Source organism: Phaenicophaeus curvirostris, chromosome 6 (assembly GCF_032191515.1).
Source record: "Phaenicophaeus curvirostris isolate KB17595 chromosome 6, BPBGC_Pcur_1.0, whole genome shotgun sequence".
Taxonomy (NCBI): domain Eukaryota; kingdom Metazoa; phylum Chordata; class Aves; order Cuculiformes; family Cuculidae; genus Phaenicophaeus; species Phaenicophaeus curvirostris.
In genome coordinates this window covers 21,273,091-21,287,317 of record NC_091397.1, presented here as the reverse complement: position 1 = coordinate 21,287,317, position 14,227 = coordinate 21,273,091, and the positions used below count along the sequence as shown (strand labels likewise).

Genomic DNA, 14,227 nt, shown 5'->3' with positions numbered 1-14,227 from the left:
TAATTCACTATATAAAACTCTCTCTAGCCAGCTCAAATGGACCATGCTTTCAGGCAAACCTAAGGCTTGTGCCAGCATAACAGATAAAATGCCAGCAGTGCAATTTCAAGAAATTCTCTAATAAATAAGTGTTTTGGTACCACATTGAAATTTACATTTCTTTTGGTTATCTTTTAGTATATACTTTGAATGGGCTAGATATCTAATCTGTTTTTTTGCTAATGGATCGTGCACAACCTTTAAAGAGAAACCTGTATGAATTACAATCTTGTCTGACTATAACTTTTTTTATAGACTTGCACAAATCAGCCAACTTCTGTAATTTCTCTTTGAAGTCAGCCTATAGCAAGATTTGAGCAGGAAGATGTGATTCCATTTCAAGGACAATTTTGACAATATAAGATTTAGTCTTGTTTCATTTGGGAATGAAGATAATTTCTGTATCACTTACGAAAGTGGATGCAGTTAGTCTGTTTTGGAGAGGTTTGCCCTGGCAACTGCTGCCATCAGGCAGGCTGCTGACGACCTGGGAGTACAAGTTAATAGAAGGCAAGATGATTTTTTCTGAGAAAATCACTTTTCCAGAACTCCTGGGCTTGTGAGGAGGATAACATAGTGTTATTTGGACTTCTCTTAAAAGTGTTTTACATGTAATAATCAAATTTTTAATGTGGTACTCTACTGAGGTCAGCATATGCAGGAAACTCTTCCAGAGCTTTGATAAGTTGAAGTAAGTGGAAAAACAGGAGCTTCTGCTAATATAGGCACCTCAGCAAATCTTAATGACTATCTGGGGCACTCCAGTTTGAGCGAATTGGTTACTACATAAGACTGAAGTCTGAGCTGAAATGATTTATAACGTAGAAAATAAATGACATACATAGTAAAATGACTTTGTGATGCAGCAGGCATTCTTGCCTCTTTTTTTTTCCTTACATACATGGACTGTGGTTTGTAAGAAAGTTTGTCTCCAGGCTGAGAGTGCAGGAAGCAGTGGAGATGGCAGAGGCAGGCAGTGCTGCCTCCAAGGGCAACAAAGTGAGGGCAAAAAGCTCTCCCTAATGTTGCATTCATTTCTCTAGTGTCCCAGGGCCTTGCACAGCTGACAACTCCTGCCAGCCTGAAAAGGAGCAACATGCCAGTCCACCACATTTTTTATATTTCTCAAAACTAATTGTCTTTTAATATTTTCATAACTCTGATTTTCTACTTATCTGCAGCTGAAGTTCAAAGTGAAATTGAACGGATTTTTGAATTAGCAAGGACACTGCAGCTAGTAGTGCTTGATGCAGATACCATTAACCACCCAGCACAACTAAGCAAAACCTCCCTGGCTCCTATTATAGTATATGTAAAGATTTCTTCTCCTAAGGTAAGTATTTCCTGATATTCATGTTGTTACACACTGTTCTTTCCCTTCCCCCTCCCTTGACTTTTTTTTTAGTCTTAAATGTAAATAATCATGTGTCCTCATTAAAGTTTGGAGCTATATATTGTTCTTGCTTCCCTTTGGATGGTAGAATGTATTAATCTAAAATTATTTTAGGTTTGGTGTTAATAAAACCCATTTTGGAAAAGATGCTGTAGCTCCAATGTTTTTATTAATTGGGATTGCACATTTAGTACCAATCACATAAGTAATTGTTAAGTTAAAAGAATACAGAAATGAAGGGAAAATTTTCACAGAATGAATATTAGCCTGATTAGTAAGCTGCAGCATCTCCTGGTAGTGTAATCTTTCATTCTGTGAAAAAAACCTGCACAGACCCTGTGGAGAGGCATTTGAAAGAGAAGAACAAATTTTGGGAAGGTAGCCGAGGAGACCAAGTAAAGAATTTCAACTTAGAAACAAACAAATCCAGAAGCAGCAGAGGAAAACAGGAAAAGAACTTTTTAGCGCTCATAACTTGAAAGGAGATGTTGGGAAGTAAATGAAAATTAGCTTCTTCTGGATGTAAACAGCATGGGAAATGCTCCTCAAGCTAGTAAATGAAGATTTTGATCTGCTTAAGTGGACAGTTAAAATTGGAAACATTTAAAGTGTATATATACACACATGAAGTCCAAACCTGTTCACTTTTATTAATGTTTTATTTTTCACAGGTTTTACAGAGGTTAATAAAATCTCGAGGGAAATCTCAGGCCAAACACCTTAATGTTCAGATGGTGGCAGCTGATAAACTGGCACAGTGTCCTCCAGTGAGTAACTGTTAATTTATATCTTGTCTTTTAAGTGCCTTTCTTTTCAAGCATGAGGTTGATTACGTGATTTCTGGGAATGTTCGCCCTCTTCTGGCCATATTTCACAATTGCTTCTTTGCAGAACGCCTCCTGAGGTTTCAGGGCTCTGCACAAGTTTGCATGGAAAAACAGTCCTAGTCACAAGCAGTTATTAAGATGTGTGATGAGTACATTCACCACTCAAACAAGCTGAGCATTGATTTTACTCGATAAATCTTCTGGGATTGTTGGTCTAAAAATGAACCCTTTTGGTGACTGTGTTTTGTCTCTGGCAATTTAAGGTTAGGTCAGTGGCTTGGTTAGCTCTCTTTGGATATATGTCACCACAGCCTGTCACGGCTGGTGTTCTTGATCACGGTTTTGGCAAAGACCTGTGGGGTGCTGTGTAGCTGAGAGCTCTGCAGTTCTCTGTTGTGCACTGAAACAAATTTTTTCAAATTCCAACTATAAAGTAGACATGATGGGCCCCCAGCTGTGTTTTAAACATTATTACAGTGTTATTACCTGCATATTCAACTGTCAAGTCTATGGATAAGAGACCAGAAAATGCAGGTTCAGTGCAGTTGTAGATATGGGAATTTGCTATAGTTACAGAACTGAGAGTGTGGGATGTTTTCATCATTCAAGTTCAAGCATCTCAGTTAATAGACCAGCCTCTTCAGGTCCTCAAGAAGTCAATGAAGAATTCTAGAGACCTGTGTGGGCTCACAAAGCTGCCTTCAGGAAGACTTCTGCCTCCCTGACCAGGGAGGGAATGGAAGAAACTTGCCTCCTAACTTTAGATGCCTAAAATTAGACTGTGTGATTAATCTCTTCCCTAATACTTGTACAACACTTGGGAACTGAATGATCTGTATTACTCGTGTTTCTTACTGTTATTAATTGGTCTTAGTTTGTCTTAGTTTTGTCTTAGTTATTCTAGATATGGGAGTGAATCCCTGGAATTGACATTCCATTTTGTTCCATTAGCTAAAAACTTCAATATAGAACCTTTCTTTCTGGATATTTGAGTTTTAAGATTTATTCAAAGATTTATCCAAGGTGTTTCTTTTTATCCTCAATGACTTTGCGCATTACTAAGTGGAAATCATAAGGACTTGCTTCAGCATTTGTAACATTAGTGCTAATTATGATTCTTGTCTTTTGCATCAACCGCATTAAAAAAAACAAAAAACAAAAAAACAAACCTGAAAATAAAAGAAACAAACACCAAACCAGAAAGAGTGGTCTTAACACAAACTATTAGAAATACTCATTTTTGATGAATGCAAAGTGTGGTCGTCAGTGTCTCTAATTATTTCCTTTGAGCTGGTGGTTATTCTCACTAAAACCTTCCCTTTATCAGGAAATGTTCGATGTAATTCTCGATGAGAACCAGCTTGAAGATGCTTGTGAGCACCTTGCTGACTATCTGGAAGCCTACTGGAAGGCCACACACCCACCTAGCAGCAATCCTCCTAACCAGCTTCTCACTCGCACACTTGCAACAGCCACTCTTCCTATTAGCCCAGGTCCAAATATAAATTTACAGGTACAGTTTATTTGTCATTTCTTCTTTTTCTAACCAACTTTTTCCTCTTCCAAAGCACAGTGGTAGTCTGATACTAGAATTTGCTGAATATATCTTACTGTTGTTGATAGAGTAAGAGCTTTTTCAGTAGATATTCACTCATTTTCAGTATAAAAGGCAAATACAGGCACACTATTGTTGTTGCTATTGTATTTGCAGTAGCATGTGTTTCTGTTATTGAGTAGGGGGCTAGTTTTGATTGCAAGGACTAAGCCAGCCTGACTGAAAACATATGGTGATGTGAAGTGGAATACTTAAGATTTCATTGTGCCCAGGACACCACTGTGCCAGTAATATGTGTATGAGCTACCGGCATTTTTACAGCTGGCCATATGTAGTCCAATACGAAGAATAAAACTGAGCTAACACTGTGCACATTACAGCCTCTGTATCCATCGCTAATAGGCAAATCCCAGCCCTGCATGACGAATTGGGTTACATACAAAGCAGATCCACAAATGTTGAAGGGAATCTGTTTCAGTCTTCCCACTGTAAATGTTGAGAATGGCTGACTGTATTAGTGAAGTCTCAAGGTCTAAGTGGCTTGTCCAGTGTTTCCTTTGTTCTTCTAGTCATTGGCCATTGCTGTAAAAAGTAAATACTTCCTTCAATCAAAACTCTTACATAAAACCCGAGTCCTGCAGCACATTGTGGAGAAAGACCTTGAGAGACAGTACATTCTGAGCAGCAAGGGCACTGTCTAGCAAGCTGAGAAAAACAGGCTTTATTCCCACCTCCGCACTGACCTGCCTGGTGACCTTGAGCATATTTTGTCTTCTCTTTTCTCCTTCAACTCTTGTTTTGTATAATTGTATTAAGGTTTTCAGCATAAGGAGATCCTCTCCTTTGTATAGATGTTGCATGGAATGAAATGATGTCTTCAAAGATGCTACTTTTTTATAAAAAAATAGTGAGTGATGTCTTGAGGCCAAGAAGAGTACAGTGGAGTTTAAGATTCATTTGTCCTAGCTCAAATAATGGCTTACTACATCTAAATTTCTACCCAGGTTCTATATATGACCATAAGTTGCATACTTACGCCAGTTAAAATTCATATCTTTGGCTAAGAAAAATTTCCTTTTAGAAAATCAAAGAAAATATATATCAGCATCCAAAGTAAAATGCTGAAGAGTTTCTTTTTGTTTTCATGGTCTTGCAAAACATTTTTTTTTGTGTCAATTTATTTCATTTTAGAAGACCACAGACTTGGCAGGTTTTTATTTTAAGAAGAAAAATTTGCTTGAGCCACCTTGCAGATTATCTCTTCTTGCTTAAAAGCAGTTGCAGGAAAAGAGACTGTAAGCAATAGCTCACTTCTGCCTTTTTTCTGTTCTCAGAGCTGAAACACCCTGAAAAAAATGTGAGCTGGACGAATTTCTCAGTATGAAAACCAGTATTGTTGTGTGCAGACTTGCTAGATAAACTTTCTTTGCTTTGTAGATGCGTTTATTATTTTGCTCAAGCTGTTTTTATGCCTTTTGGGTGTGGCTTTGTAGGTCATTTTATTAACTGCATTTTCTGGAGGAACTATACAGAGTTATAATAACTTTTTTTGACTGTTGTGCTATTTTCTTACAAATTAACGTATTCTTATTTTAAGTACTAAAAATGAGAATGTGTTTGCACTTTCACAGTTTGTTTGTAGGTCTACTAATCCTTTATGGGACGTAAGAACTTTTACATTCCTTTTGGTTTGTTTTCCTCTGATATATTTTCAGTTGGTATTTCAAACCTCAGCCTATCGCGGTCTTGGAATAGAGTGGGTTTATTTTCTCATCATAGTGGCTCAACCCATTCTCTCAATAGTGTTAAGAGCTTCTATTTGGAGAACTTGAAGTGTGTGTCTGTGCTGGTTTTGTGGACTGCTCTGCCAAGAAAAACCATGCCACCAGCACTTTGGCCTGGAGGGGCCACATCCACACTGCAAAGCATTTGAGTCATTCTCCTCTGGCTCAAATGCAGCACCCCTTTGCCAGGAGACATAATTGTGTTTTGTGGTTTTTCAGTCCCAAGTGTTCATTGTAATGAGAAATTTGTATTGTCAGCTGCCAGAGTGGTGTTTTTATAGCATGATGCTAACTGTGTGCACTGCATGGCACAAGGTGCTTGAAGGTGTGAGGTCTCCTGGAAGTGTTTGAAATCAAGCTAGTGAAGACCATACACCTCTGGTCTATCTGATGGAGAGCTTTGGAGCAAACTGTCCTGACAACTGTTCTCAGGCTTCCTTTTGCAGGGAAATAGTTGCCTAATTTCAAAAAGATGAGTAGAGCAACTTCACACACATATGGTGCAGGTGATTAGGGACCACTGGATGGAAACAGGGAGCAAGCCAAATTGACTCGCTTGGACACAGATTTCTGTCTCCTCTTTCAACACTGCTTAAACTTTTTATCCAAGAACTCCTACTTCTTTGAAATTAGAACCTGAATAATGAAATGGGCATATCTCTAACTTTTTCCATTTAAGGCAGAAGAACTGATGAGATTGGGCCATAAAATTCCTGCGCTATGGAATCTAATCCAATCAGAGCCCTAATTTGGTTATGAATCACAAATCCAGACCCTAATCAAGATCCAAGCATTACCTCCTCAGTGTCCCTGTAATATTTATAGAGAGTTACAGTCGATGAATTTGCCCATAAATCCCAATAGCTCAACACTACTCTGAAATTGCAGGTATTGGTTCTAAATTTATTCATTGTGCTCCTCCACATGTACTCATCATAGCAGTGAAGACACCTGAATTTGTAAAAGTAGCATTCTGTTCAAAGCAGGTTCAAATTTAGCATTTGTTCTCAAACCACAGCAATGCAAGATTTTACTAATTAGTCACAACTATATAGATATGTACATAGATATTTGGCATTTGACCAAACGAGAATGAAAGGGATTCATGTATGTACCCAGTTTTAGTGCCTTAAAAACAGTCATGGTTGTGAAGTAATAAAAATGTGTTTACATATCCAAACCAGGCATTGTTTTAAACTCTTTAGCTTTTCACTTGATTTCAGCTATAATTCACCTCATTGAGTCATTTCTGTTCACCTTGAACACAACTTTTTATGCTTACAATCACTAGATTCCTTTTATGGCAAATTGGTATCATCTTGAGGATCACAAAAGCAAAATCAAACCAGCAGTTTGACCACCATCTCTGTTACCTTGTTCTCATCTGTGCTACTTGTTTCAAATGGGGAAAACATGGAGCAACCCAGCCAGTCACTGGGAAGTTTACAGAACAAAATGTTGTCTTAGAAAATGAACACTTGTCAAACTTATCAGATTGCTGATTCGAAATGTGTTGCTTTTTATAGGTTTCTGATAAAATACAGGTTTTTTTCTTGTCCAATTTCCTATCATTTTACATTTTGGGTTGCTAGGAAACCCACCTGCCAGGATCCGTGACTGAAGGACATTTCCTCCTCCCTCTAGTTCTTTTCCACAAAATAAAAAGACAGAAAGAAGATACATCCATGAACTGCCCTGGAGCCAATCCTTAATTTTAGACAAATCCAAACATAGGAGAGCAAACTCAAAACTAACTTTTGTAAATTCAGAGCAGTCTTGCAAGCAAATGCCTGTATTAACTCTGTTAAAACCTGCTTTATTTTGTACCAGTAGAGATGGTTTTGTCTTGACGTTCCTCACCTTATGTGAGAAGGATAATTAAATTTCAACATAAACTGTTTCTTAAAAATTTGCAATTCAGCTTGAAGTCTTTTGCTGTGGTTTGGGAATAAAAGCAGGTTAATGCATTGAAACCCCTAAATGACATAAATAATGCCACTTGTTCATTTTGCAGTGATTTCAAAGCATTATGCTGATGAAGAGTAGGTTTGTTATTACCTGGTAATTTTTATTTCAGTCTTTTAATAGTAGTGGCGTGTTAGGAAATTCTGTAAGTGATAACATCACTCTCCTCCTGCTTTACTTAGCAGTGGTCTATATTCTGGATCTGTTCAAATTATGAGGTCAAAATTTATTTTTTCATTACCATGAAGAAATGGTATAATTGCTGAGAAAACCAGAAGGACAGTGATACTGTTAGTATCATAATACAAACATCATTCATACTAGAATCAATTGCATTTTTGTCTTAAAAAAAAAAAACACAAACCAAACCACTCTAAACTGCTCTAAAAAAGTGCAAGGTTTTGTACTTCGGTTCTCTGCTGGATTCCAGCTTCTCAGCCCTCTGAAATTACTTCCCTATAGTGGTTTCTTCCAAACAGGCAAACAGGCATCTGTAAACTCTCAACTGATACCTGCCCTCTCCTGGCATGATATCTCCTCTTTAAATTTTCTGCAGTTTGTCCTGCTTCTATATGCTCTCTTTGTGGCTGGATTGTGGTAGGCAATTGTTGCTGACTGGAATAATGAAAAACATCACAGGAGATGAGAAACTGTCAGAGAATAACCCAAGTGCCACCCTCCATTCTGATACAAATGAAAGGAATTGTTTGTATTATAATACTGAATTTTCAGTAAAAGTTGAATTCTAATGTTTATTTCTAGTTTAGATTCAAAGTGGATTGTTGTGTACTTAAATTTTACTGGTTTCAAGATACCTTGTAGTTGAATTTGATATTGAGGAAAGTTTTTAAATGCGTACTTCTTGTACGTGAACTCACTACTCATTGTCATAGCAGGGATCTCAAGGAGACCAGAGGAATGACCATGCAGTCCCTGAACGCAGCAGTTCACAAATTGAAGAGGAAGCACGGGTTGAACCCATCAAGAAATCTCAGCATCGCTCTTCCTCAAGCCAACACCACAACCATCGCAGTGGTGGCAGAGGCCTTTCTAGGCAAGAAACTTTTGACTCAGAAACACAAGACAGCAGAGATTCAGCTTATGTAGAGCCAAAGGAGGAATACTCACACGAGCACGGTGACCACTATGATTCTCACCGGGATCACAATCATAGGGACGAGTCCCATGGGAGCAGTGATCACAGACACAGAGAATTGAGGCATCGCTCAAAGGAGAGGGACCGCGAGCAGGACCACAATGAATGCAACAAACAGCGTAGTCGTCATAAATCAAGGGACCAATATTGTGACAAGGATGGGGAAGTGATATCAAAAAAACGTAACGACACAGGAGAATGGAACAGGGATGTTTACATCCGTCAGTAACTTTTGCCTCCAGCAGTCTTGTGTTTCTTTGAAGTCTTGTAACAATGCCCCTTGAAAATATCTTTGGGTTCTTCATTGCAGAACATATGGTATCCTTCTGTATGCTGATTTGTATTGCTGTTGCTTGCATAGCAATAGCATGGAATAGAATATTCATATACTTTTTTTTTTGGTTAGTGCTATATGAATTAGCGTAGTACAACTGCAGAGATCCTGATGTTGTACTATGTCATTTTCAAGCTGTTTTTTGGTAGCTGCCACTTGAACAATATCTGTTGCCATCAAGGTGTTGTTAGTGTTTTTTAAAAAAAGGTACATTTGATGTTTAATAACTTCCCATGTATTCAGCAAGCCGGAATCAGCACATAAAAAATTTAAAACTTTTTGTCTGCTCTGATTTTTAATTTGTATGCACTTGATTTGCATATTGAGTTAAGAGCCACTCTCTGTTGCTTGTACCTCTGGTGGTCTCCATTTGAAGACAGAATTCAGTCTTGCCTTACACACAGGGGATCATCAAGTCAGAATCTATTTTCTATGTACTGGTACTGTGTACTGTATATACAGTTTATAAATGTTATTTCTGCAAACACCTTCTTACTATATAAGTTTGACCACACTGTTTTAGAGTCCTAATGCCAAGTCAGCAGATTTGCTTTTGAATTACTGGCAACTGGAACTAGCCTCAATTAGGAAATCTGTAACAGTGTTCAACCTAAATACTTTTTCTTCTGTAGCAGAAAGCTTATACTTATTGTAAATACAAATGAGTGCTTGAGATAAAGGGTCTAACTCTTATACCTTATGCTGTCCTTGCAAACCAAATTTTGCATTTTAAATTACAATGATAAGATAATGAATTTACCACTATAAATTACTCTTCTCTGTACAGATTACAAAGTTGCAATGGACACAGCTTAATTTTTGTTCTATTGTCAGAATAATAGAGCACACATGGCAGAGGTGTGTATGTGAGTGGGTGGGTGGTGGATGGGCGTACGTGTGCATGTGCAAGTTAGGCAGCCGCGTGTGAGAATCTACTGAAGAAAACAAAGGTTACTCAAAAGCCCAACAAATCTGTTTCTTCATTCTCGCTACTACTACTAAAATCCCACTTGCAGTCAGGGAATGAGGGAGTTTACTGACCAAGGCAATTGAGAAAGCATAAATCTGCTGGCTCTTTGTTGAGACTTCAGGAGAGTAAAAACAGGCAAATGTTACTGTGAGTGTTTCACTGGAAATGTAAATTCTTGGTGTTTTAGAGTATTTGTTTTAGTAAGAAAAGTTTACACAGCTTGTGGAGAGTTATTTTGTTGGAAAATAAATTTTTGTAGCTTCTCCATTTTTTCTCCACTTGCCAATTCCTCTGCATTCCCAGCTCACAGCTCTTCCTTCACCTTAACTATCATGCTGCTGGCAAGAACTTAGAAAAATGACTGTGACAAAATACTCTGTTACGAGCTTACTAGAGAAAATGCATTGAAATCAAAGGGAGTGGGCACAAGTTTGTTTTGCACTGAACACCTGTTGCACTGGTAAGTGGGGGGAATTTGCTATTATTTTCAACTACAGGTTCCATACCCTTGCCTAGTGTAAAAGCTGTTCTGCATCACATATAGTCTTTGTAGTAATTGTATGAATGAAATACTTTTTTGTATTTCACTGTAAATAGCACAATATGTAAAGACTGTAGGTGAGATAATAATTTAGCTGGAAGTTCTTTTTATTTATTGTTTTAATTCTGGGAATATCAGCATTGTCTGATTTTGAATATCATTTAAGTGAAATGGATAAGATATATGGCAGATGCATGTTTTCTCCAATCTCCTATTTCAGCATCCAAGCAATTCAGTTCAACTCCCCTCTGTCCTCCACTCTTCTCCTTGATGCTTTATATGCATTTTTTACTACAGCATAAGAGTTTGAAATTCTGGCCATTCCTCCCAGTGCTACTGACTGTTGTGGTTACTCAAAGGTAGTATTTTGCTCAAAGCATGAACTGTTGGGAACACAAGGAAAAGGGTTTTTCTTCTAGAAATAAAATCCTCAGTTTTTTTAAACACCACTAAATGACTTTGTAGACAAAGGAAGCATAGGTAAGTAGATCTGTGGTATTACTAAGTGGATTTGTAAGAGTATATAAGCAGTGGCTTTTGGTATTAGAGGATTTTCAAGTGGAAAACAAAATTGAAAGACTTTGTTGTTCCAATAATATCAGATCACGTGTACATGGAAATAGAAGTTATTCTGTCTTGCTTTATATAGCCTGGCTTTAGCTATTTTACCAGCTTCAGGAAATGCTATTGCTCCCTTCAACTGTTACATGACAACTACATCCTCCAATGAGTGATCTATGAATTCTCCTTCAATACCTTGATTTTTTTTTTTTTAATGTTTGCTCCAAAGAGTGATTATTTTCCACCTTTCTTAAAGTATTTTTTAATGAATGCTTGGCAGGGTTTCAAAGCACTGAGTAGCAGTGCATGAAAACCATGGAACAGGTAGCCATGTATAAACAAATACATGAGAAAATAAAAGGCATAGTCCAAGCCCTAGTATTTAAGTATGGCCTATATATTGATTTAGGGAATATAAATACCTTACCATAAAAAGGAACGTCTCAAAGAAACTAATGAAAGAATTATGTTTTGTATAGTGCTGCTAGTTACATACAGGCAGCTTACTAACACATGTTTTTTAGGCGGATTCACTCAGTAGTTTTTTATTAGCCTTGCTAAGATACTTTCCTTCAATTATTGTTTTAAGAGTGACAAATCATTTGTCATGTGAGCTTGTACTACATATATTGCACTATACCACCTGCCTGCTGAGCACTACTTTGAAAAGCACTTTAAACAGAATTTATTTCAATAAGAAGCTTTAAAAAATACTCCTACTGGAGGACATATCAAAGGTTATTGTGAAGAAATGTCTCTGCAAAGTTTTGCCAATAGGAAGTTTAATGTTGTTGTTTGCATTAGGATACTGAGTTCGTTTTTCTGTACCTGGTTTCAGGAGCCTTGAATCTGAGGAATGGTAGAGGTCCCAGTGAGCTCCAGAACCTTCTCATGTACAACCATGGTACAACCAACCTGTAAAATTTCTATTCAAATGAGCTAAAAGGATAATAAAAACAGTGAGATAGAAGAAAAGGGAGAAAGATAAAATGGTTAAGCAATACATAGGTTTCATCAGCTCTCACTATATATTTTTCTAAAGAATTTCAGTACATAGAAAGAATGGGATTCATTTTAACATGTATGTGTATGCGTGTTAGATGTTAGCCTTATTTTTATATGTCTTTTTAAATGAATACACATCAGTGCTGTTCATCAGCCCAAGTGTATCCTTTATCAGTTGTGTGGCGTCACACAGACATCATGGGAGAAAGAATTCTCAAGGAGGGACTGGAAGGAGGTAAGAGTAATAGTCCCCAGACCTGTTAAGGGACAGGACAGTGGGGATGAATAAACCAACAGGTTCGTGCACAAAGGGTGCATCAATTAAGAGATAAAAGAAACTATTTTTAAATTGGTCCATAAATTACTGTATGGAAACAAAAAAAAAATTATAGATCCATAAACCCCTTCCTTCTAGAATGCTCATGAATTCATACTCTGTTTGGCATCAAGAGTTCAGGATTTGAGAAGAGTTCCACAATTTTTGCTTCTCCTAAGGATTTGGCCCTAACGAATGAAGCTACAGGTTTAAAGGTTTAAAGCTACAGTGAGCTTGTATCTGTTTTCACGGAAATCTGTAAACTCTTTTAACCTATGGCCTTTACTATAAGTGGAAGATAAGGAAATTAAATCCCATTCATCAAACCCTGAATATAAATAGAGACCTATTTTCACTTCTCTCTGCATATCTGGTTGCTCATCTTATACATGCAGTTCCTACTCAGGTCCAATGCTCTGTCCCATAATACTTACATCTCTTATGAATTTTTAGTATTACTATCATTTTTAAGCTCCTTTTGTTTATAAAGTCATTAACATTCTGTGACAACTGTTCTAATATGGTCCATTATCATTCCCTTCGCTGGAATACAGTGAGTGGTCTTATTGCTTTTAATCAATGTCTGTCCAAAGTGAAAAGGTTAGTGTAAAGCACCTTCTGTGTTAGTTACCAAAGCCTCTTTAAGATTTATTTTGCTTTGTGGTTACATTTGACCTCTGATTGCTTTAACACATCGGGCTGAAAGCCATTTCCCAAATGCTTTTGGCTTGAATGCTATTCCCTCCACGATAATAAAGCACATTGCAAAAACCATTGACGTAGTCTAGAAGAAGAGCAGAGAAGTTATTTTTTCAGAATGTAATACATCATTTATGGTGTAAATTTACTTATATTTATTACTTTATTGTGGATCTTTCACCAAAATTTTAATTCTTCTGTCATCTGTAAAATATGCAGATGCCATTATTTCTGTTAATGTTTTTATTCAAATGTTATTGAATCAAATTTATTGCTTGGCAATTTGTCTATAATTTATTTCCCCAGTTTTACATAAGTTTCATATGAGCTTACAGTAGTTTTATAGATGGTTTCTTTTTATAACTTACCACCCTAGAGATGTGTTCCTACGCAGCCCCAAAAAAAGATTTATATCAGATATAATAGAGATTAAGCTGGTTCTTATAACTCATCCATGTTGTCTTTTCTTACTCTTTTCTTACCGCTTTTATCTATCATGCCTATCTACTCTGCAGTGACTTCTGGCAGTACAAAACTGAATTTCTCATATTTTTTTAGCAGTGAAAAATTAAACATAAAAAGAAAATTCTTTATATTTTGAACTACCCACTCCAAAGTAATTTGTTGATCACCATTAACAGCCTATTTCTTACTAAAATATTCCCTTTTCCTTGAAAAACTTCTGAAATTCTGTAGTCTAAAACTTTATGGATTCCATGACACAGAAACAGGAAAAAGCTGTATAATAATTTCATACTATAATAGGCTATTTTAATATATTTATATTGACAAATATTTAGATTTGGCACTATTACTGATCACTATTTCTGCAAATAGAGAAAACGACTTTTCAGATTTTCTTAAAGACAGGATCTGATTGCATGCCTAATCTGTTTTGTAGGGTTAATCTTTCACTACAATAATAACTTTTTAAATTTATATATAATATATATTTATATCTTGTATAAATATAGTCAGTTGTGCTTCAGCGTGAAACACTGAAGCATATTGATACAGTGCATAAAGCATTCTTATCAGAAAAGTAATGCTATTATGTATTAAAAATATATAGACACCATATA

At 36.7% G+C, this 14,227-nt stretch overlaps 1 protein-coding gene across 10 annotated transcripts in view; it reads left to right on the top strand.

Moving 5' to 3' along the window:
• Positions 1–12,633, top strand: part of CACNB2 (calcium voltage-gated channel auxiliary subunit beta 2) — a 261,413-nt gene extending 248,780 nt beyond the window's left edge. For 5 of the 10 annotated variants that reach the window (XM_069859540.1, XM_069859542.1, XM_069859547.1 and 2 more), the window contains 4 exons: positions 1,221–1,372; positions 2,104–2,199; positions 3,587–3,772; positions 8,457–12,632. In XM_069859540.1, coding sequence (XP_069715641.1) covers positions 1,221–1,372; positions 2,104–2,199; positions 3,587–3,772; positions 8,457–8,948 — 926 coding nt within the window. In that variant the 3' untranslated portion in view covers positions 8,949–12,632. Of the gene's footprint in view, positions 1–1,220; positions 1,373–2,103; positions 2,200–3,586; positions 3,773–8,456 lie in introns of all 10 variants that reach the window. The other 5 variants (XM_069859545.1, XM_069859541.1, XM_069859549.1 and 2 more) reach the window with 2 other exon arrangements.
• The last annotated feature ends 1,594 nt before the right edge of the window (positions 12,634–14,227 follow it).